Raw genomic sequence first — 25484 nt, forward strand, 5'->3', positions numbered from 1 at the left:
TTAATAACCTACCCCCAAAAAAAAAGGAAAAAAAAAAAAAAAGAAAAAGGAAGATAGCTACAAGAAAATATAGATATATGAAAATATGTATGAATATATGAAGAAGAGTTAATTCACTTTTGGTGAAATAAGTATATCAATCTGAAGAAGATAATTGGAAATTAACCAGTTGAGAAAAACAAAACAAACAAACAAACAAACAAACAAAAAACACAAAAAACAAGACTGACGACAGCAGCAATTTAGAGGCAGCTTGAAAGTTCTAATAATGAAAATTGACTAATAAATATTTATGTTCTGTTGATGGATAAGTGGATACACAGAAATGTTTTGGTCAGTCATGTTACATATACTCTGGGTAACTCACACTGAAGGCTTTAGTTTTGTCCGGAAAAGCAGGCTTGTTGTCAAAAAGTGTATATCTTGTAAAACAAGTGAAATACTTTCCTAAAGTCTCAAGGAAAGAATTTCTCAGAGTTTATGGGATACCTTTTCTGTCTTTATGACATATCCTAGATATTGACACATTATAAAGTTCTAGAGCCATCTGTGACCAAAACAAGGCATGGAATGAAATATTAGGGGCTTTTAATGGTGTATTTTTACAGATACAGTCTGTAAAATACAAACTTGCATTTTCAGAATTGTATACAGAACTGTATATAATTGTATATATAATTTAATTTCTGTATGAAAATTGTACTATTTTCAGGCTGACCTTACATATATGAATGCTCGTTTGGTGTTCCTAAAAAAAAAAAAAAAAGGAGTATTTTGCAATTTTCTGAAATGCAAAAAAAGAAAAAATATTGTGATTTATTGATTGATTTTGAAAGTTGAGGAAGTCTGTGCTCTTCAAATTATATTACTGTAACTGAGTGTACAGATACTCTTTATCAAAAGGGCCTGAAGACTAATACCAGCCTTCATTTGACTTGGGATTAGAATCATACAATCATTCAGGTTGGAAAAAAACTCTAAGATTATCTAGTCCAAGGCCCTGCTATAATTTTCCCAGAGAGTTGTGGTCAATGGCTCCATGTCCAGTTGGAGGCTGGTGATGAGTGATGTCCCTCAGGGGTCACTCTATCAGAGGAAATAACACATGTTCTGTGCATGAAATTTTTTTTTCCTATGATAACTATCATGTACCACATTCCTTAATACAAATTTAATTTTTTTTTTTTTTTTTTTTAATTTCTCACTTTTCAGGATAACTAAGTTGTAGTTAGAGAAAAGTAAACATCACTGCCTTTCTGTCATGTGAAAATGAACTATGTTAGTACAATAATTAGTACAATTGGTAGTTCTGTAACAATTTGTAGTTCTTGGAAAATCAACTATTATACTTCATATAGACAGATACAGTTTGAATATCTGTTATCCCAGAATCATAGAATGGCTTGGGTTGGAAGGAACCTTGAAGATCATCCAGTTCTAACCCCCCTGTCATATGCAAGGATGCTACCCACTAGATCAGGTTGCCCAGGACCTTGTCCAACCTGGCCTTGAGCACCTCCAGGGATGGGGCATGCACAGGTTCTCTGGGCAACATGTTCCAATGCCTCGCCATCCTCTGAGTGCAGAATTTCCTCCTAACATCTATTCTAACTCTCCCATCTTTTAGTTTAAAACCATTCCCCCTGTCCTATCATTATCTGCCCATGTAAAAAGTTGCTCTCTATCATTTTTATGAGCTCCCTTTAAGTATTGAAAGACTGCAATGAGACTCCCCAGAGACTTGTCTTCTTCAGGCTGAACATGGCCCACTCTCTCAGCCTTTCTTCATAGGAGAGGTATTCGAGCCCTCTGATCATCTTCATGGCCCTTATCTGGACCTGTTCTAACAGCCACATCCTTCTGGTGCTGGAGGACCCAGACCTGGATGCAGCACTCCAGGTGAAGCCTAACAAGGGCAGAGTAGAGGAGGACAATCACTTCCCTCCACCTGCTGGCCACTCCTCATCACTGGGGATGTAGCCCTTTTGGGCTGCATGCATGCACTGATGGCTTGTGTCAAACTTTTTGTCCACCAGAACCCTCAAGTCCTTCTCTGCAGGGCTGCTCTCAGTGAATTCTCCCAGTCTGTCCTCATGTCTGGGATTGCCCCAACCCAGGTGCAGCACCTTGCATTTAGCCTTGTTGAACCTCATTAGGCTTACCTGAGCCCAATACTTTAGCTTGCCCAGGTCCCTTTGGATGGCATCCATTTCTTCTGTTGTATCAGCTGCACCACTCAGTGTCATCTGCAGACTTGCTGAGGGTGCACTCGATCCCACTGTCTTTGTCACTGTAAAGATACGAAACAGCACTGGTCCCAAGACAGACCCCTGAGGGATACCACTCATCATCGGCCTACACCTTAACATAGAAGCATTGACCACATCTCTCTGCCTTCAAGCCAATTATGGCAGGGTCATGGCTTCATGGCTGCAGCCCATGCTTTATCTTCTCTCAAACACAGCAGATAGGCACTAAATTGTGCAGATCTGCCTGTTACATAGTTTCAGGGTGATAATAAAGAACAATGCACCACTTCACAGAGGGCCTATTTTGCTAAAATGAATCTGTCTTCTTTGTTCTTGGAGAGAATACAGGGGGCAAAATTCTTTGGTGATGGCAAATGCCCCCTCCTCCCCACCTAGTAACCCACCAAAATGAGTGTGGGGCACGGGGGGAAGAAGTACACTACTGCCTTACCTACCATTCAACAGAGCCTTCTTCGCTTGCCCTCAGGAGCTTCATCCCCCTTCTTTATTTTCTTCATTCTTTCTTACTATTCAATTGCCCTTCACTATTCAATCATTCACTGTACATGCATTCTCACTATATTCCTCCTTAACACAGAAGACCTCTCTCCATTCCTGTCCCAGGATAGTCAGGGCTATGGCACAGTGAACTACAAATGAGCTTTATAAAGTTAGAGGTGGGAAATGATTGACTGTGGATAGATTGCATACATGGAGATTTATGAGGATGAAGTTACATTTTATTATTCACAAAATCCTCAAGAATATTTGCATCAACTTTCAGTTAGTCAAAGAAAATATATCCTTTCTGCTTACATTTGGAGATAGTGCATAGACTGTCAGTGAGTTTTAGTCACTGATATCATATAGCAATGATATGACACTGGCCTGTTTCCAGAAAGACTGATGGTTAATGGGCATCAGATTGAATCTCCACATTTGCAGTATTTCAACCTCACAGAATATCATTGGACTGAGAGTGTTCTTAAATAGAAAAAAGATATTTCAGCCAGATATTTATATATAGAGATATTAAATCTTTGTTCCATATTATCTATTTTATACCATGGCTTGGTGAAAAAAAATGTTAAATATATTTTAAAATTATGTAAAGTATGTATACCACAGATATCATTCTGACTGTTGATAGAATTTTTGCATGGGTATTTCCTCTGAAGCAAACTTGAAAATTGAATTTTAAGCTTCCAGAGAAGCATGAATTACTATGGGTTCAAATTTTTATACCATGTCTATTTTTTTGAGTAGATTTCTTATTTTCATATCAGGCTGGGGTCTGGGCACAGAATTTGTGTTTATTTTCTTGCTTTGCTACAGATTTCATATGTGTCTTCCACTGTACTTTTTCTTCTCTAACTGAGAATGGGGCCTTTGAAGGTTTACTGTGATACTAGCAAAGAAGCTAAGAAGATGGCTCAGAAAAACTTCCAAGACAGGCTGATCCCCTGTTTTACTTAAATTACTAGAATTGCTTAAATTACAAAAGAAGAAAATTTTGCTTATGCTAAATGAATCACTGAAAAACACGGGTAATAGCAAAAAACAACAATATTTAAAAGTGAAGTTTTGTACACTGAGGAGAGTAACACTAGCTTGTTAATATCCTGCTTGTGAGACAGCAATAGATTGCAGAATGTTTTTTAGAATAAATAAACATAAAACCAGGTGTTGCCATTAAAATTATGCTTTAAAAATAATATCTCCTTTTACCTATTGTAGCATTTTAATTGGTAGAATTTAAAAGGCTGTGCAAAAAAAAAAAAATTTTTTCTCCACTTTACTAAGAGAAAAGTGTGATATATATATATTTTTTTGGTTCCAAGTTCCAGCATTTGTTCAAAAATGGTGATTAAATAAATCATTAAGTTCCATCTTAAACAAACAAACAAAATCAATATTCAAAAACTAACAATACATCAAGGCCTCTGGCTCCAGGCTACCTACCTAGGTTGCTTAAGAAATCAGACAGATGTTATACTATTGCTGAAACTAAGTATACAAACTCTTAAAAAAAGCAAGAGCTAAAAAGTCCACTAAAAACTCTCTGCTACCAGCTCCCATAAAGTTTAAAGATCACTAGTTTACATTGAACACCTGATCTGGTTTCCCAAATCAAAAACTGGAGAGAGACAGTATTTTGTGGAGTTTGGAAACTTTGCTACATAAATAAGTATGAAGCACAAGACCACATCAGTGGTTTGAAATGATTTGAAATCCAGTTTGCAACAAATTCTACCAACTGCTTGCCTCTGAGGACCCCGTAGATCTACATCTTCCCTACATAACTGATATTCCCGTCAACTTGTCTCTTGCTTATTATTGACACCTTAAGTCAATGGTCTCTGTTCATCCTGAGTTCTCACTCCTGTCTTTACCAATCTCAAAGTCCTGTCCACCTAGCAGCACTGACTTTTCATTTAATCATATTCCTCCACGAATAAGACCAGATGTAGTCAGTCTTTGCAGTGATGGAACCTTTTTTAAATAACAGAATGACTAAATACTAGAATACATTGTCATAGGGTATATTGGAAGGGTATATTTAATCTCTTTAAGGATTCTGAGGTACAAACAGTCTGGCCAATTTAATGTTTGAAGACTCCCAGTCTTCATACCATGCCTTGTTCCCCCATGCTGCTCCTGCAACATGAGTAGCAAAACCAGATGTGCCTGCAGCCTGATTTTCAGAATCACAGAGTCACAGAACTGTAGGAGTTGTAAGGGACCTCGAAAGATCATCGGGTCCAACCCCCCTGCCAAAGCACATTCCTCAGAGCAGGCTGCCCAGGTAGGTGTCCAGACAGGCCTTGAATATCTCCAGAGAAGGAGACTCCACAACCTCCCTAGGCAGCCTGTTCCAGTGCTCCGTCACCCTCACCGTGAAGAAGTTCTTTCACATGTCAGTGCGGAACTTCCTGTGCTTTAACTTGCAGCCATTGCCCCTTGTCCTATCCCCACAAACCACTGAGAAGAGGTTGGCTACATCCTTCTGTCCCCCACCCCTCAGATATTTATATACACTGAGGAGATCCCCTCTCAGTCTTCTCTTCTCCAGGCTGAACAGACCCAGGTTTCTCAGCCTTTCCTCATAAGGAAGATGCTCCAGGCCCCGTATCATCTTTGTGGCCCTCCGCTGGACTCCTTCCAGGAGATCCCTGTCTTTCTTGTACCGGGGAGCACAGAACTGGACACAGTACTCCAGGTGAGGCCTGACCAGGGCAGAATAGAGGGGGAGGATCACCTCCTTTGACCTGCTGGCCACGCTCCTTTTAATGCACGCCAGGATCCCATTGGCCCTCTTGGCCACAAGGGCACAGTGGTGGCTCATGGTCAACCTGTCATCCACCAGGACCCCCAGGTCCTTCTCCTCAGAGCTCCTCTCCAGCAGGTCGTCCCCCAGCCTGTACTGATATTTTGGGTTGATCCTTCCCAGGTGCCGGATTCTACACTTGCTCTTATTAAATCTCATTTGGTTTCTTCCTGCCCACCTCTCCAGCCGGTCCAGGCCTCACTGAATGGCAGCACAGCCTTCTGGAAAGTCAGCCACTCCTCCCAGCTTTGTGTCATCGGCATACTTGCTGAGGGCAGACACTATTCCCTCATCAAGGTCATCGATGAAGATGTTGAACAAGACCGGAACCAGTACCGACCCCTGGGGAACACTGCTAGTCAGAGGCCTCCAGCCAATCACCACCCTCTGAGCTTGGCCAGTCAGCCAGTTCTCAACCTATCTTGCCGTCCACTCATCTATCCCACACTTTCTCAGCTTTGCTAGTAGGATCTCATGGGAGACAGTATCGAAAGCCTTGCTAAAGTCAAGGTAGATGAAATCCACCGCTCTCCCCCCATCTACCCAGCTGGTGATGCCATCATAGAAGGCAACGAGGTTGGTCGAGCACAACTTCCCCTTGGTGAATCCATGCTGACTACTCCTCATAACCTTCTCTTCCAATTGCTTGGTTATCGCATCCAGAAAAAGCTGCTTCAATACCTTTCCAGGGACAGAGGTGAGACTGACTGGCCTGTAGTTTCCCGGATCCTCCTTCCTGCCCTTCTTGAAGACCGGAGTGACATTGGCTATCCTCCAGTCTTCAGGCACCTCACCCGTTCTCCAGGACCTTTCAAAGATGATAGAGAGCAGTTCAGCAATCACATCTGCCAGCTCCCTTAGCACACGTGGATGCATCCCATCGGGACCCATGGATTTGTGTGCATTGAGCCCACTCAGACGCTCCCGAACCACTCTCACATCCACCGGGGGGAGCCCTCCATTTCCCAGACTCTTTGTCCTATTGCCAGGGGTGAGGAGTCCGGTGGGAGCATCCTTGAAGCAAGGACTGAAGCAAAGTAAGCATTCAGTATCTCTGTCTTCTCAGCATCTCCCGTGACCAGGACACCCCCCTCATTCAGCAAGGGACCCACATTATCCCTAGTCTTTTTCTTGCTGTTTATATACTAGAAAAAACCCTTCTTATTATCCTTTATCTCTTTTGCAAACCTCATCTCTAGGTGGGCTTTAGCCTTTCTCGTCGTTTCCCTGCAGGCCCTGACAACACATCTATACTCCTCCCAAGAGGACAGGCCCTTTTTCCACATTTCATAGACCTTCCTCTTCCTTTTGTTCTTATTGATGAGCTCCTTGCTCATCCACATGGGTTTCCTGCCCCCCTTCCCTGATTTCCTATTCTTTGGGATGCACCAATCCTGAGCATGGAAGAAGTGCTGCTTAAATGTAGCCCAGCTCTCACAAGTACCCTTGCCTTCTAGCAACCTATCCCATGAGATACTCCCAAGCAGGTCCCAGAAGAGGTCAAAATTGGCTCTTCAAAAGTCCAGGGTAGCAATCCTGCTTTTAGCCTTACTTCCTTTGCCTAGTTCCATCTGAAATTCCACCATCTCATGGTCACTGCATCCCAAGATGCCCCCAACCTTCACATCCCTAACAAGGCCATCCCTGTTGGTAAGAATGAGGTCCAGGAGCACCCCCCGCCTCGTCAGCTCCTCCACCACCTACGTCAGAAAATTGTCCTCAACGCATTGTAGGAACCATTTGGACTGCTCGTGCCTGGCTGAGTTGCTTACCCAGCAGGGGTCTGAGTAATTGAAGTCCCCCATGAGGACCAGTGCTCTTGATCGTGAGGCTACTAGCAGCTGCTCGTAGAAGGCCTCATCGACTTCCTCCTCCTGATCTGGAGACTTATAGTAGGCCCCTACCACTGTGTCTCCCATACCAGCCCACCCCTTAATTCTTTCTTACCCACAAGCTCTCCACTTGTCCTTCACCCTCCCCCAGCTGGAGCTGGGTACACTCTAATTGCTCCCTCACATAAAGGGCAACCCCACCCCCTCGCTTCCCCAGCCTGTCTTTCCTAAAGAGGACATAGCCCTCCATGACTGCGTTCCAGTCATGCGAGCTGTCCTACCACATCTCAGTGATCACGAGATCGTGGCCCCGCGACTGAACACAGATCTTGAGCTCATCCTGTTTATTTCCCATGCTCTGTGCATTGGTGTACAGGCACTTTAGGGAAGCAGCAGGTGCAGTTACCCCTGGGGGAGTACAAGAAGAAGATACTGGACAGGGGATCGGGAATGCTACCTTCTCTGAGGAGCCCTCAGTCAATCCTATGGGAGAGCTCACAAGTTTTTCCCTGTCTTCAACAGTGACAGTAGTGATGACTTCCCACAGCCCTTCTCTGTCACCTTTAGTTCCCCTCCCTTCCCCCATCAAACCTAGTTTAAAGCCCTGGTAATCAGCCCCGAGAGCTTGCTCCCCAACACACTTGCGCCCCACTTGCTCAGCTGGTGTCTGTCCATAGCCCACATACCTGGCTGCTCAAAGGATGGCCCAAGATCAAAATACCCAAATCCCTGGTCCAGACACCACCCCCCTCAGCCAGTCATTTACCTGTCCTGTTCTGCTCCTTCTATCTGCATCCCACTCACCCAGCAGGAGGACAGAGGAGAACACTACCTGCACCCCAGTCCCCTCAACAACCTCCCCAGGGATGCAAAGTCCTTTTTAATATTCTTCATTTTTCTAATAGCAGCTTCCTGGGATCCAACCTGAATGACTACGAGAGGATAGTAGTCCTCCGGTTTAACGAGTCATGGCAGAGCCTTCCTAACATCTCTGACACGTGCCCCAGGAAGACAGCACTCTTCTCTGGATAGGTTATTTGGGTGGCAGATAGGAGCCTCAGTGCCCCTCAGTAAGGAGTCCCCAATCAACAGGACTCTCCGCTTTTTTTTTTTTTTTTTTTTTTTGTGGCACAGGTTACAATGCGGTGCTCCATCCGTTCCTGATCCTTATGTTTTGCACTTTCCCCAATCTTGACTCTCTTCTCGGGGTTGCTTCCCGGGTTCGGACTACTGCCCAGATCCTCAGCCTCCCTGAGAGCCTCAAATCTATTTCCCAGGGACACCATGGGGGTAGGTGGCACCGTAGGTGTCGGGGGCAGACGTCTCTTTCTGCTCTGAGTTGAGACAAGGGTCCAGCCCCTTGTCTCTTGCGGACAGTCTAGCCCTCTGTTCTGCATGTGTTCAATGGGGGCAGCCTCTACCCCTAGTCGGGACATAGGAGAGGGCTGCCGAGCAACAGCAGGGGCAGGGAGAACCCTCCTATCTGTCACCCTCAGAGACTCCCTCAGGCTGCCGATTTCTCACTGCAGCCCAGCCACCTGCTCGAGGAGTCCCTGAAGCAGGGCACACCTGCACCCGTGACAGTGCTCTCTTCCCTCATGGCCCAGATGGGCCTCTGGATTCCAGAGTTTCCCGCAGTCATCTGTCTGGACTGCCACCTCCCCCCTCAGGGGATCCACCTGGGTGCCCACGTGAGCCCAGAGGGGCAGCATCTCCTCCGTTTAGGTTGCCACCTCGGACCGACCGCTGCAATGGATGCCCACCATGGTGGGGTCTAGGTTCTCCTCCCTGTCCCACTTGAACTGCCCTGTGCAAACTGCCTGAACTAACTGCCAAGCCGGTCCTGTTAGCGTGTCCTGTTTGTGGCGCTACAAAACCCAACATCAAACATGCTGTTCAAAACCCAACATCAGCAAATCTTCTTTCATTGACTAATGTGTAGGATTATGAAGTGTGGTGCCCAAAATTCCAGCACATTCTTACTTTCCCTGGTTAATTTTGGAGCGTCTGAGGACACAGGTCAGCATATAGCTCCTAAAAGCAGCTAACAACATTGGTAGAGTATCAAGAGTGCACAATTTAGGTTCTACATAGGAAAAGAGGAGAAGCTATGTGGATTCTGGAAATCTCTTCTAACTTAATTTTTTATAGTTCCATGAATACATCTTTTGACTTAAATTAAGAAACACTGTACTAAATGAGAGCTTGTAAGACTGGACTCATCTTACTCTATGGAGATTTTACCTGACACAGGACAAGACTTACAGAGATGTTCAGAGAGAGTTTTCACCTTGTTTACAGACTGCCCTGTAAATCTTTTTGTGTAAATAAGAAGCCTAAGGATGTTCTAAAGGAAATCAATCACTTTGATACTTCCAGGCTATTGAAGCTTTCATGTGAGGTGCAACATTGGTTTTCCTGTTTCAGTTATTTATCATCATGCATTTGCTATTCCAGTGTACACATTCTTATCTCAACTTTCTTCTTTGCAGTCATCATCTGGGATAAATAGGTTTTATTCTGCAATCCCAGAAACCCTTTTGGAGCTGTGTCATTTTGAAAAAGAAACAAGTATATTTTTAATATACATGTGTTCAGCATTACTTTTTTTAATCATAGATTCTTTAGGCTAATAAAAAGTAGTAAAGAGAATACAAACAGCCTGGAGAAAAAACAGAACCCTCTGAAATCACCAATTGGGAGTAATCCAGAATGAATCGAACTTTGCAAAACATTGGGATTGGATTTTGGAAAAACAGCATGAAAATAATTATTCATATTTTCTTAGACATCTTTTAGCAGTTGTTTTTGTTTTTTTGTTTTTTTTTTTTTTTTTTTCTTTCCCAATCATTTTCTAACTTACTCTATTCAGATGCTAGAACTAGAAACTTTATAATATTTTTTTGTGTCTTCCAAATGTATAGGTACTGCTATAGCATGCACAAAAGATGTTCAACTTTTTGAGCTTTTCCTTTCTTTTCAATAACTTTCCTCTGTTTCAGATTTCCTTGATCTACTGCCCAGACCAGATTGGAAATTTGTCTCTTTACTGGTTATTACTTCGTTACCTTGTATTATTTGAAACTAATATAGAGTGCAGCTGGTCTACAACTACTTACTTTTGCAAACAGTGTTGAAGAAGCAACATTTAATGTGGGTCACAAGCAGAAAATCCTAATAGCTTCCAAAATAAAAGAGCATCTAATTTGTTTGGAAGAATAATTCCGAATTATCAGTCAGTGAAGTTTTGAAAAGGTATGCTGTTCTGTGTTTGAGGTATTGAAAGCAAACATGGCAAACGCCTGACTACTGACAACTGTGAAAGAAAGGCACTGCATGCAGAAGGTTGTGAACTGTGCTTTACAACTTCAGAGGGATTATTTAAATTCATAATGGCAGCTCCTCTGATAAAGGGAAAACAGTATCCTCTGAAGAGTGGCCAGCTGTTGAGGGCTCAATAATCAGGCTTTTATTTGGCTTCCCTTCTGGAGTTGCTTTTATCAAAGATAGTGATGCTGGCAAACAAAATAAAGTGCTGTTATGTCATAGATACATTTTTGTAATAATTTCTGGAAGAGCCCAATTTAACTTTGTTTTGCAAAATGTCTGTTAGATGTATATCTGTCTGGGTATAGGTCCTAGTACATTTGTCAAGCATAAAAATTAATTTAGATTTGCATGTGTCTTCCAAATCTTTATTTCCAGAACTGTCAGCCTGTTTCTTGTTTGTTTTCTTCAAATATTCAGATATGTATGAGTAAAAAGTATCAATGATTTCATCTGAAACTGCAAGGGCCAACAGAGATGGACAGAGCCTTTTGACATCTTCATGTTTCCCTCTCTGTTTATTCCAGAATAACGTGAATGGAATTGATTCCCTGTTCCCTGGACTGAGGATCTTCATTACTACCTTAAGGAGGCCATGCAGCCAGCTTGAGCCAAGTACATTCTGGCCTTTAATTGGATTATGAAGCAGAACAGGAACCAGAACTGCAGTCACTGTTCTCAAGATAAATTCCTACTGAATTTTGTGTATATGTGACTTGAACAGGAGTAGCAGAATTCAGCCTTGTTTCCTAATCTTATATTTCTTTTGAGGCTTGCACACACATTCTGATTTAATTTCTGCACTTTTGAAATACACCCCTTTTGGTTTTTCTTGTTTAGGAAGAAGAAATTTTGTGGATCAGTTTTCACAATTGTTTCCACATTCAGAAAATACGGTTTATACTACCAAAAGATGTCCCTTTCTTCTAATGAAGGAGGGTTTACTTTCCTTTCTTGAATACCTCCCTGTTCCTATAGACATATTGGAGACCTACAGTTATTCAGGATGATTTTCCAGGGCTATGCTGATGTCCATCAACATGTTAAATCTAATCTATTTAAGAAATCTCCAAGAGTCTGTCTCAACAGCCATAATGGAGAAACAAATTCTATGCCCAAGTCCTTTAAGGGCCTTTTAGCCCTTAAGGTATAGATGACAAAGGACATATGAAGAAAGGACATATGAAGAACCTATTGGGCTAAGGCTTGCTATTTGGCCTTGAAATTAACTGGCTCACAATATCCTTGTCCGTATGGTTTGGCTTACCGAAAAACCTAACATGGACTTGCTCACAGTGTATATTGAGAAAGTCACTGCCCCCTGGGGTCCCCTAGTTGTGTTTAGTAATTGCCTGGATATGTACTGTTTAGATCAGGCTAAAACTATTCCAGGAAAAGGACAAGTGATTAAATATACATAGGCATATAAATATACATAGTACATCCTTTCTTAAGCCCATGTCCTGGTCCTGGTTTGTTGTTAGCACCTGAGGCAGACTCAGGTCACAGTACACAGCAGAGTTCCCAGGCTGTTGGAGGGAAAACAACACAGCTCCTCTCCAAAACTTCTTGCCTTTTCTTCTACTCGAGGCACTTCACATGTACTTATGATAGGCAGACATCCCTTAGGCATTTCCAAGTTGGTCTACTGTATTACCAGAAGTGCAGCACAGAATTTTAAAAGAAAAGAAATACATTGCCATGAATAAACCCAGATGAGTCATGAATAGAAGAAATACTCTCTTAACATATGTGTAAACATAAGTTAAATTTTCTATACCGTTCTGATCCCTAAATCATCCATGTAGGCCCTGTTTAGTCCAGAATAAATGTGAGAAAAAAATATGCTATTTTTTTAATGAATTCAACCATTTTAATTTACAGTCCTGGCAACTTCTCTGATTTTCACCATATTTTTTAAAGCTATGTGTAATTCTGTCCTTTGACACTTTTCCTTACTTGACAAGTGTTTCTCCCTCCTTTTCCTCTTATTTTTGAACATCTTCTTCAAACGTATAAGACACACATAATCCAGTTTTATACTGTTTACACTTTATAGCCTTTGTTTTGAGAGATGTCCTATACTTGTTTTTACTCTTTGCTTAAGAGTATGTGAGAATGATTGTTCCTCCTCCACTTTCCTGAATCAGCAGAACCACTGAATCCTTCCTGAAACCTTAATCATTGCTACCAGCAGCCTGTGTGCCTTCAATACTGCAGAAGCTCTTCAGAGGTTCTTGGTGTTTGAAGAGAGTGTCTTCAGGGTTCACAGCGCACACCACTGCACACAGTCAGCTCTGAGCACCCATGTTCTTTAAGTCAGGGGGTAAGCAGGGAGTTGACAGGATATGTCTTATTCCAAAGAACCCAAAAAACATCAAAAATGAGCCAGATAAATCGCATCCTTAAAGTTCCCATTTCTCACCATGGAATTCAAAATTCAAGATGACTAGATCAGATGCAATTTTGTTTAAATAGCTTTAGATGCATCTCTAACTGAACCTGTTGTCTCATATGCTTCACTTGAATAGATTTGAGGCTCAGAATTCCAGTTTGTCTCCAGTAGTGCTTCTGCTTGACACACACTACCCAGAATATTTACATTTGTACTCTCTCAGAAGCAAACTCATACCACTTCTCATATTTTCTTCTTAGAGTACCATACAGTTCATACAACCCTGAGCCATATATTATGCAGTTCCAATTACAGAACAGTCCTTTGTGTGCCACGGGATAGCCTTTGCATTACGTGGGAGCAAAGTTCATACAAGCTGCTTCTAAACATAGCCTATGCTCTTATACGCCATGCAGTAATATTGTATGACAAACTCAATAGGACAGAGATTCTATTTTGTGTCCCACCTGGGTAGATTCTTGTCAGCAGAAAGAGCCAATTGCTCTCACTTCCTTTTCCGGAGGCTGTGCAAGGAGTGTGCAATAAGCATTTCTGAGAATGTTACTTGAATTTAAAAATCTGAGTATCAACCCAATTTCACACGTTGTGACTTGAATGTTTAGTTTTACAACGTATAGGTTTCTCTCTTATTATAACTAAATGTGCTGCAATAATTTAAGATGGTTTCTTTTTGTGTTTCATTTTTCTTCTCCAAGGTCATATTTTTGTTCACAGGAAGTGGTGATAGAAAAAAATAACCACTTAGGCCATCCATATCAATTTTTTCACCGTGGTTTTTTTTTTTTTTTTTTTTTTTTTTTTTAATAATAATCAGACTCTGTTTCCTACTTTTTTCACCCTACTTTTCTTTTTCCTTAAAAAATGTTCTAAGAAAAAACGTATTATTAGAAGAAATTTTAACTTCATATGACATTTTCAAACTATAATAAATGTTATGCTGTTACTAAGTCAAGACATTTGGTTCTGTGTTTTGTCTCCTCTAAGTAAAATCCAGCATTCTGTTTTTATTTTTCTTTTGCACTAAATTTTGTGTTGGAAATATCAGATATTCTAACAGCATTTTTTGGTATTTTTTTTTCCTATCTCCATTGTTTCACTCAACATTTCTGAGACAGAAATCTTTCAAGTTGTAATGGAGAATCCTTTTTTTTTTTCTAGTTAGTAAGTTACCTGGTAATCTCAGAATATTTTAAAAGTTATACATTTTTTCAGCAGTTCTTCCAGTTGGTGTAATTAATTGTTCTCAAATGTGCCAGTTTAGTCTAACCTTCCAGCTCTGAAAAATCAGATTTCAATATTTTATTTTTTAGCATCTTTTCCACTTTAGATGAAAACTATATTATGATCCTTTTATCAGGCAAACAATGAACAAGATTTATCACTCAGTAGAGTCAAAAGAATTTCAGGAGATACTTACCTGTAATTCTGCTTTTCATTTCCTATGTGAAATCTGTCATACTGTGAATATGCCCGGTTTCCTTCCCAGTCCATTAATTCAATTCTTAGAGAATATTGCCTCTGACTCGTCATTGCAAAGATAAATTCATTCCCTAGCCAATGTTCACCTGATGGGCTACCAAAACCCTATAAAAAAATGGCAAAATAAATAGATATAATTAGTGCAATTGGTAGAATCTTTATATAATAATAAAATCATTATTGCATTTTTACCTTTGCGTTCTAATTACTGGTCACATAGCTTTCTGTGCTATGTGACCAGTAATTAGAACGCAAAGGTAAAATGCAATAATGCAGTCTGACAACCTCTAAAATGTGTCAGTAAATACTTACCACGTAGGAGAAGAGTTGTGTAATTCAACTGATATTTTTAAAGGCAGTTGAGATTTTTCAATTGAAAATTACAATTACAAGATATTAATAGTATGATGCAACATCCTTAAATGGTAATATTGAACAGTCAGCTTCTATAATACATTTCATATGATGTTAATATGACTAATTAGCATTAAGACAATTAAACCAAAACAGAATTCTGCTATACACTATAAAAGGTTTAAGAGACTAATCTAGATTATACCCTGAATTCAAATTAGCTGTGATGGACAACTCATGCTTTAATGTCTGAAAAATAAATTAGTGTACCTCTGCTATGACTGTCTGTCACAACTGAAGGAAGGAGGATTTTGGTTTAAAATCCTTTTCTGTATATAAGACCTGTTGGACAGGATATGGCCTGTGAAATATCCCCTGTTATAATATGTATTTCTCTCATTCTTAATCTGTTAAGGGTTATATTGTCTAGGATTTTGTCTACTATAAAGCTTATTTTTCCTCATCCTGCTGAGGTGGCATAAGATATCTGTATGTGTTATTTCATGTTAAGATCTTTAACTTAAGGAATTAAGAATATTTGTATAGACTATCCCAAGCACAGGAAAGCATACTGTAACTTTATTTTCTAAGAATGAAAAATAAGCAGTAGTACAAAATTTAAGTTACTTAATTCTTCTCGCATTTCATATATTCAGATGGTCTTATTTCCAGTTAAGCAAGCTATCCACTTTTCAAACATGGAAAAATAAAGTGTGACCATTTTTCAAACTGCACTCTTAAACTGATATTTTTGTGCATCTTCCAGGTTTAAAAGTTGTATAAATTTTAATTAATATTTTACCATATTAAATTTAAAGTTTCCATTAATGTAATGAATTTCATTTACTATTTATATATATATTATATTTATATATTTAATATTTAATATGTAATACATGTATGTAATATTAAAATTACTGTTCTTTATAAACTATTACTTTAGTCATACCTGGGAACTGCCAGCTTCATTCTTTTGTCCTCAGTATATTAAAATTGCAATCTATTTCTGTGAAGATCTACTTCAACATGACTACTTCATGCTTATTCATATTTCTCAAGTTAGGAAAAAGGAGAACTGGAAACTTGCTGGTTTGCCTATACTGATATCCCAAGAATGTTTTTAGAAGACCCTTGTGAAAATTTCTTCATCATATGAAAAGAAAGATTGGATTATGTTCTTGTCTTTGATACAATTCACCCTCTGTAGCTAAGCTGTGACTTCCATATATACGAAAGAAACAACAGAAAAGAACAGTAAAACATTTCTACTTTTGGAGACTAGACTGAATCCAATCTCATGTATTTTCCTTCATCATTCACAATGGTACATTTCTCTCTGCAATAACAATTGACATTTTCTCCCAGTTTCAAATCACAAATTAAACCATGTGATCTGTCATTAATTGATTCATTGCAATTTTCAAGAACAAATGTGAACATTTTCAGAAAGCATTTATTTTTTAAATGAGGGCAATATGAAAAGACTTCTTTTGGACTATGTTGCAGGAAGCACGGCCGAAAGCACGACAGACACCAGTAGAGTCAGATCATGCTCTATTTTATTGCCCAAATAGCCTAACTTTTATAGTGAACTTAACAGGGGCGGACAGTGTTTCACACAAGATTATTGGTCAAAAGCACTCAGACAAACAACTGCAAGAAAACAACCCCACCTGCAAGAAAAAAAACCCCTTGTGATTAGCAGTCACATAGACCTTGTCCTTGAAGCCAGCTACTGGTAACAATATTTTCCTGAATTCCTCAATTGGGCAATGTGGGAACACTGTCATGGGAACTTCTCATAGTTGCCCTGGTAGCTTGGTTTGCTCAGCTACAGCAAGCCATGGGATTCTTGCTGTTTCAAAAATCCCTCAACAGGACTAGAAGTTAGGGAAATATGTCTGTAAGAAACGTTCAAAAGAAATCAACATCATGTAAGATGTTTTAGTCACTCCTAATGTGAGATGGAAACACTGAAAATATGGTCCTCTCTCTTTTGCTGTCCTTTCTCTTTCACTGTCCAAGCTCCAGCCTCAGCTAGTTGGGGCATATGAGGATGAAATCCTGCCTTCCTGGTAGGTGTGCTGCCCCTGTTTGAAGGTGCATCATAGCTAAGACTTTAGTCAAGCAAAGCACAGGTATCCTAGCTGCAAACTTCTAAAGAAAATGAATTTGAAAACCTTGGACTGTGATGACTATCAGAGAAGACTCAAGCTGAAATATAGAAGGATATTATTATTTGGCATTTCCTTTCCTGCACATTCTTTAATTATGTCCTTATTTCTAATTGATAATTTCCTATTTAAGCCACTGTAAAATTGATTGTAGCTAATCCTGTCAAAATCTTGCTCTGACCATATCAGTCTCTCAGTGTGAGCCCTGCTCTTCAAGCAGGGCTCCTCAAGCTCCCCTGCTCCATAATGCTATGTCTGTATCTCTAACCTACTGCTTTGATTGCATTTGCATGCATATTTGACTTTGTAAATACTTCCCTAAAATACAAGGGCTCATTCCTCACCAGCATAAACTCTAAATGCAGCTAAATAGCTTTCAACATTTTATACTTGTTCCTTTTGTTCTTTTATAGAATCATAGAAAGGTTTGAGTTGGAAGGGACCTTAAGGATTATCTCATTCCAACCGTGCTGGAACACCTCCCACATTTCATCTCCTTGCCTTATCTCTCTGCCCGGTGGCTCACACACATGGTCATTCCTTTTCCAGAAACTTTGGCAGTGCCACACCAGAGCAGCCAGTGGTTGATCTCTGATCAACATCTTTTACCCGTGGCCACTGCCACTTGTCGCAGAGGAACATGCTTTGCCGTGACTACCATGGCAAGCAGACACTTTCCCCCCCTAAAATCCAGAAGTCAGAAGTTGGTTTATCATTGGAGCATAGGTGTTTAAATACCAGCTAAAATATATTTCTTTAATATCTGTATGGTTTCTTATTCATAAAAGATATATTATTCCTATCAGCTCTATCCCTTTAAAAGAAGATTTTCAGGAAATCCTTTCTCCCATTTTCCCAGTGCTGTCAAGCAGAGGGATCTCCCCTTTGAACTGTGGCTTTATTGAACTATATGTGTCTTATCTTATTTAGATTACAGCCTATTCAGGATGTAATACATGTGGCTTTTTAACATTATGTGTTCCCATATGTGTTCTATATAAACTCCAGACACCGTATATAATTATTCTGAAATAAAAACAAAAATAATTTTTCTTATTCACATTTACACTTTCTTCTCCCTTTTCTCACATGTTATTACACTAAGATGAAAATCTATCACTAAGTGGTTTGCTCCCCTGACCAGAGGAAATGAAGTTGCAGCAAAAGAGAACAGAAGGAATATAAAAAGAAATATAAAAAAAAAATATATGGGGAAAGTCACTACATAAGTTACGTTAGAAAGAGCTATATTATTGAAACTCAGTAGAAATTACTAGACTAAAAATATTCCTGTTTCATTTGCACTGTTGAATCCAATGAGTAATAGTTTTGCTTTACTGAAGACCTGCATTATTGAAACCAATTTTCATTAAAAACAAAAAACAACAAAAAAAAAAACTGTATTTTATTTCTTTGTCACGAGCAACTTCTTTTTAATTAAACTCATTGCTGCTGCGAAACCAAGGAAGTAAGTGGAATAGAAAAAGTAACTCTGAAGGAAGGAACATTCCTAAGAATGGGCAGTATATTTTATTAAACACCTGATATGTCTGGAAAAGCAAACAAACAAACAGGTATTCCTATTTAGACCTATATATTAGGTCTAAATCAGACAGGATTAGTACATTTATGCAAAGCAAAGAGTTGAAAACAATAAAATCTCATTATGCCAAACTCAGCTGTTTACATTTTGTCTGCAATTTACTGCCCCTGTGTCAGATGTGCCAGAGACTTGTGTCCAAGACTTGCATGGTCGCTGTAGTTACCAGATATTTGGGCTTACTTCAAAACTACACCACTTTTCTATTTTATATCTTACTTAGACTGCCACTGGTAAAAGAACACTACTACTTTACCTACTTTTGTGTGCAGAGGAAAATGGCGTATTCTTCTCAAACAAACAAACAAAAAAAATGAAAAGCATGAATTAATTTTTAATTTCTATTCCCAACCTCAAGGGTGGCATAGAAAATGGTAGTAAAAAAAAGGTCATGCCAAACTCTTGATTTTTCTTCAGTGTCTTTAACCTTCAAATACATCAAATACAGCTCAGAATTTTATCTTCAAATACTTTTTTTTTTTTTTTTTTTTTTCTCTTCAGCCAGAAAACTTAAGGAAACAAGCTAATGAAATTGTGAAGCCCACCTGACTGCTATTTTTGCACAATGCCTTTTGAACACTTTTGAGAATGGGATAGACAAACAAACATTCACAAACATGAAGTTTAGCAAAGTTTCAGAACTGCTGCCTGGGACGAGTAGCCCCAGGGAGAAAGGCTACCAACTACCAGCTAGTTCCAACTACCTCTATCAGCAGACACAGACTCACCAGCCAAGCGCAGATGCTTAGCACATATTACCTCTGAGGGATCCTTAGACATCTGGGAGAAATTTGAGGGACATAAAAGGGGAACTCAAGCTATTGCCACAGAAAATCTTAGAAAGTAACAGATTAGGGAGATTATTAATAAAGTGAATGGCACTTCTATGCGGTACACAGAACAAAAAAATCCACAGAAAAGCAGACCTCATTAGTCTTACTGTTCATGATGCAATTCAGTAATCATTCAGTACTGAAAATCAAATAATGAAAGCCAAGCATTTTAGTTAACAGAACAGTTATGCCCATATTGTTGCTCAACTCCGTGGGGCGTCAAGTGATAAGATGACTTCAGCCTTGCCTAAAACCATGTTTGTTAATTTCTATAGACTAGAAGTTTCATTTTGAGAGTAACTTTGGGCATAGTGTTTTATCTTAAAAGTTAAAATTAAAAGCTACATATTCCTGACCCAAACCAGTCACCTGTCATTAAACACATTTTTTTTTTTTCCTATTAGATATCGACTCTGTCAACATACTTGTCTTTTTTTTCATTACTTTTTTTTTTTTTTTTTTAATTTTTATTTATTCATATGGCTATAAGAGATACTTCATGTTAAAAGCTTTGCACTTAAACTCAAGGAAGCACATGAGGTGATCCAAGTTATCCTCAGCTATCAATCTACTAGGAGAAGGAACATCTGTATTTTGTGAATGTGTTTATAGTTAACTACATTTTACATCCCTTTAAAACCCAGAGGGCTTTAAGTACTGTTCCAAAACTGCATTCTAAGTGACTAAGAGACACTATTTTGTCATTAGCTTTCTATATTTCATCCATTAGATGTTTCCAAGTACAGGGATTTACTCCTTAAACTTTATATTTTATTCCAAAAAACTAATTTTGCTTTTCCATTAAAATCTGCAAAAGGTTTTGGGATGAATGGCAAACCAGACACTTTAAGTTCCCAAAAGAGTGGTTATCATAATAAGGAAAGGCCAGAAATTTCCAGAAGTTTTCAAAGCTGTCATACATTTTCCTCATTAATACTCTATGGAAGCTGGGAGACTGCTTGCATTCACTAATATGCTTTCTTAACGGCCCACCACTAGCCACAGGCAGGATACAGAAATATCTACAGTGTATCTATATACACTGACCTAGTATAAATTATTTTCTTGTTTCATTTCATTTTTCACAAACTGGAAACATTTATATTTTTGCTGCTGATGAAAAACTGCATTATGATTGTATTTTGGCCAAGTTTGATAAAAATAAGTTGTTAAAAAGATGTAAAAGATCACAATAAGTCAATGTTTTTGTTTGTTTGTTTGTTTGTTTAAAAAAAAAAAAAAGGAATAATCTGTTAATGCTTTGTACTACATTTAGAATAGATTGTTCTTGTAGACATGATAACACAACTTATTTTCAGACCAAAGAAAGCAGAAATTATACATATTATTATACATATATGTACTAGGATGAAGCAAAGGTTCTTTACACCTACAGCTATATAGTAAATTGTTAAATTGTGTATATTCAGACACAATGCCCAATTGTTATGATAAAAAAGTAAAAAGAAACAAAAATATTTTCCTGTTATATGTATTAATGCATTTAGCACCCAGAATCACAGAGAATAGTACCATATTTTATAATATTTACTCTAGATGACATCCGGGTTCAATATCAGCTCATTTCCAATTGCACAATCATTAACAGAGACAAAAGTACTAAAGCAGTCATGAGTACAAAGAGGCTGAATTCAGTACTGGTTTAAAAAATGACCTGAAGAATTTACAGAGTTGATACTTATTCAAAAATAATAAGTAGGGTGCAAAAGAGTTTTATTAGGCTTGGCAAAAGCTGTGGGGGTATTCTGCTTGAATCATGTTACTTCAAGTTCATTAAACAATTATCTCTCTTACTTTATTTATTTTGTCTGATAATGTTCATAGGAAGCTTTGACTTTTTATAGACAAAACAAAATTGAAACCAGACACAGTCAATATATTCTATGGGTTCATCTCCTGTCAGACAATTCACTGAATAAAGCAGATAATAATTCAGTGTTTTAAAGCAGCAGTGTCTTCCAGAAGACATAAAGTGTATTCAGCTCCTTTTGCCTCAGCTGAGAATGTGGAATGGATTTTGTTTAAGATAAATTCTAAATCATTCAGTTTACTTCTCCATTTCCATCATGTCAAATTATTCATTGTATATATATATTTAAATATAGAAATAACTTTAATTTTCCTCAAAGAATGAATGAGTTAAAGAATGTTAACTTTAAAAATTTAGTAAAATATTTATAATTATTTCTATGAAATACCCATAAATATTTGGTGGAAAGTTTTAAAAATATGTTTGGAAGCTAGAGGTACCTTCTGAGAAGACTAAAACAAAACTTAAGTTACTTTCAATTTAAATACAGAAACGAATGTCTCCACCAGTGTTCCAAGTTTGAAAAGTACCTCTTGCAATCTTGTTCATGTCCTGCAGCAGTTCAGGTTGCAGCACTTCATTCTAAACCAAATGTTTCAGTAGACATACAGAAGTTAAATTCACTTCTTCCTTTCTCTTTCCCAAACACACACAGTATCAGCAGTGTGTGTTTCCCATGAAACACGCTTCCCAGCCTTCCCCATGAAGAAGAATCCCAGCATCAGAGCTCAGGTTTGAAGTGCAAACAAATGGTACCTCTGGCTTGGCAATGTGCCCCAGACAACTAATTTTCCTCCACCGATCCACATCAAACACCCAATCTGGCCCAGCCAGATTGCACATCACTGAGGCACTAATAACTGAATGACACTAGAAAATGACTGACACCAGACTTAAATAATTATAGCGCTAATATGACATGAATCCCAAGGTGAAGGACTGCTCTGGTGAGTCCCAAATGGAACTGATAAGGCGGGATGCACCTCCCTGAAGAGAAAGCTGTGCCATGATGAAAGCACACAACTGTCATTTGGAGAACAGCAGAGCAGATACCTAATGATCTCTGCTAAAACTCTGCTGAATCTTCAAATCACTAATTAAAAGCAAACATGCAGACAAAAACCTCTCAAAATCTCACCTGGATGTTGTACAATAGCATGTCCATTTTTGGTAAGAAAATTTCTTTAATAAACTTTAATCTTAATGATGATATTCTAGGAAAGGTTGTTACCATGATTACGCTTAAGAATTAAGATAAATAGTTGTTTAATTAAGTTGAAACATTGCATACAATTTATTAAAAGTCTTACATGTAAGGAATAACCTGCATGGTTCTATTAACAGACTGGAAGACTACATGGGCCTTATCAACATACCCTGATGGTGTAAAAGCACTGAAGGCAGAGTAAGCAAAAGTGCCAACACCACTCTTGAAACTGGTATTAATATTTGGTAATATTTGCATAGTAAAGACTGCTCAGTGTAACACAGTTAAAACACAACTGTGCTACTGTTAAAATAACACTTTATTTATTTATTTATTTTAATTTTGCCATCCAAAAATATTCAAAAATGTAAAGATGAGACCTTCTTTGGTAACAGCTCCATTGCCCAGTCTAGTGATCCAAAACTCTCTGGAACAAATATGATTTCATCCTTGCTCCCTTAGATGTAGTAGAAATGCACGCTGTAGCTTAAGCCTTCATCAGAACCCGATTACTTTCATGAACATGTTTTCATAAAAGTGAATACTGTCTCTCATCATTTTGCTATCATGTCTGTCTCCACTGGACATGCTTTAGACTCAGCAAAGGCAGAGAACATGCTGGCTCTTTCTGTAACACTGATGAAAGTAACAATCATCTGAGTAACAGTTTAAGTCAGAAGTGACTTTTTAATAAAGTAGGGTGACATGTAACTCTTTATCAAAGAGTTGTGAGTCTCCATGAAAGGCGTTACTCACAGAATATCTTAATGCACATTCCAGTCACTAAAAATCATTTCCTTATATTCAAATTACTTTGTAAATATTTCAAAGAAACAAATGACTTCCATGCCATATATCCCAGTCTCTTGAAGTAAATGGCTTTTTCAGATGCAGAAAATTTGTAACTCATGACTTTGAAATGTACTATCGTAAGGCATGTACTTGTGCCTATGTCACAGTTATTCGTATCTGAAGTGTGCCTTTTTTATCCCCTTGCACTCCTAATTCTCATGAGCTTATCCATTTAACATAATAATTCTACTCCTCTCCCTCTCCCCCTTGCCTCCCATCTTGTTTGTTTCCATTACAGAAGCAGCACGCCTTCTGTCTTTTCTAAGGACATGTTTTCCCGAGCTCTTGCCTTTCTCACAGGTCCATCCTTTCCTCCATTTTTCAGGAAGAACCATGCTGATATTGCAATGTATTTTATATAATTCTTTACACTACTTCCAGGGAAAAAAGTGAATTGGTTTCTGCAGAAAAAAATAAAGTATAGGATGTGTCTCCAATACTACAGAGAGGCATATAGATAGACGGATGGATGGAGCACAGGTAGTGCTCTGAAGGCTCTCCTGCTTTCAGGAAACCTTTTATATTCTTTTCCTAATCCCATATCATCTTCAAAATGCCTCATGTTCTATGATCCAGCAATTCTTCTCTTCACACCTGTTTCACTCAGCCACAGAAGAAAAGAGAAACTGTTCTGATGTGTGCTCTGAAGTCCCTGCTGAAGCAACAAGTCCCTGCCTTTGCTGAGATGAAGAATAGAATAATTTGTACTTAGAGCAAAAATTTCTCACCTCTGAAAACAAGGCAAACTTATGCAAACTGTCAGTTGAGAATGGCCCATTACTCCTAACTACTTGGGCATTATTTAGGGAACTAAGTTAGACCAAAACTCCAATAAAAAATTAACATTGTGGATTTTGTGTCAAAAGTCTGTGTTCACACTTAGGCTATAGCTCTGTTCAGTGTGCTAGCACAGATATGGTAAAGGAGTTGAAGAAGGAGAAACTGAATCAAATGCAAGTAGGACCACCATCCTCTTAATCCCTTCTGTGCAAAACAGGGAACCACAGGCCTTCTTGGCAGAAAGACATAAGATCTTATTATAACATCCTGTTAGCTAGTTATCAAGAGCAGCTGCATATCTTTGCCCTTGGTGTGATCCTTCATAGTCAGATGATTTTGGGGTAACAACAGTGGAGATGAAAATTTCTTCTAATATGAGAGCAGTCAAAGATCACACTTTTCAGGTAATGTACGCATGTTATGGTTTTGTTGCTTGGCTTATGCTTCTTTAAATTAATGTCTGTGACCAAAAAAAAAGAAAAAAAAAAAAAAAAAAGAAAAGGAAGATTGATTTGAATGTAGCTCAAGCCAAATCAATGAAGATGTTTTACATCTTACTGTTGTAAAACCACAGGCACGTTGGTAGCTAGGAATCTCTAGCTATTACATGTATCATTACAGACAGGTGAAGTTAGTGTCAGTAGCCATTGCTGTACTTGACATCCTGTGAAGCCAGTGAGCTACATTATATGCTTGCTAAAGAACATACTATTTAGCTCACAGTAATTGCTTTTCTTTACCCTAAAGGGAAAACATTAGCATCAATGAAGATTCAAAAAATATGCTTTTGACAAAATCATCTAATATGGAATAGTCACAGACAGAGTATTGTAACCATCTCCAGAGCTGTTATTTGATAGTATGTGAGCTCTGTTTCAAAGAACATGGGAATACAGAAATGTGTCAGTAAAATTAGACTACTGTACAAGTGGTGTAAAGATTTTGTGGCCATATCAATGCATAACAGCTTAATTACTGATAACCCACAAGAAGATATATAATTAATTTAGAATAACTAGATTTAATGAAACTGAGGACTACAAAATATATTTTTTCCATAACATGAGCATTCAAATTTGTCTTTTTTTTTTTTTTTTGTCAAGAATATTCTACTCAGCCAGGCCATATGGTTTATGTATTTTTTGTTTTAAAAATAAACACATGTGTATCTGAAGTTGTTCTCCACAAAAATAATGGAACAAGAATCATAAAGCATGCACAA

General features: G+C 38.5%; 1 protein-coding gene across 1 annotated transcript in view; it reads right to left on the reverse strand.

The window, feature by feature from the left end:
* ANGPT1 (angiopoietin 1) overlaps positions 1–25484 on the reverse strand; it is a 189373-nt gene that overhangs the window by 33884 nt on the left and 130005 nt on the right. The window contains exon 7 of the mRNA XM_082753146.1: positions 14570–14736. Coding sequence (XP_082609272.1) covers positions 14570–14736 — 167 coding nt within the window. The remainder of the gene's footprint in view (positions 1–14569; positions 14737–25484) is intronic.

The sequence above is a fragment of the Aythya marila genome (assembly GCF_965140915.1).
Source record: "Aythya marila genome assembly, chromosome: 2".
NCBI classification, from domain to species: domain Eukaryota; kingdom Metazoa; phylum Chordata; class Aves; order Anseriformes; family Anatidae; genus Aythya; species Aythya marila.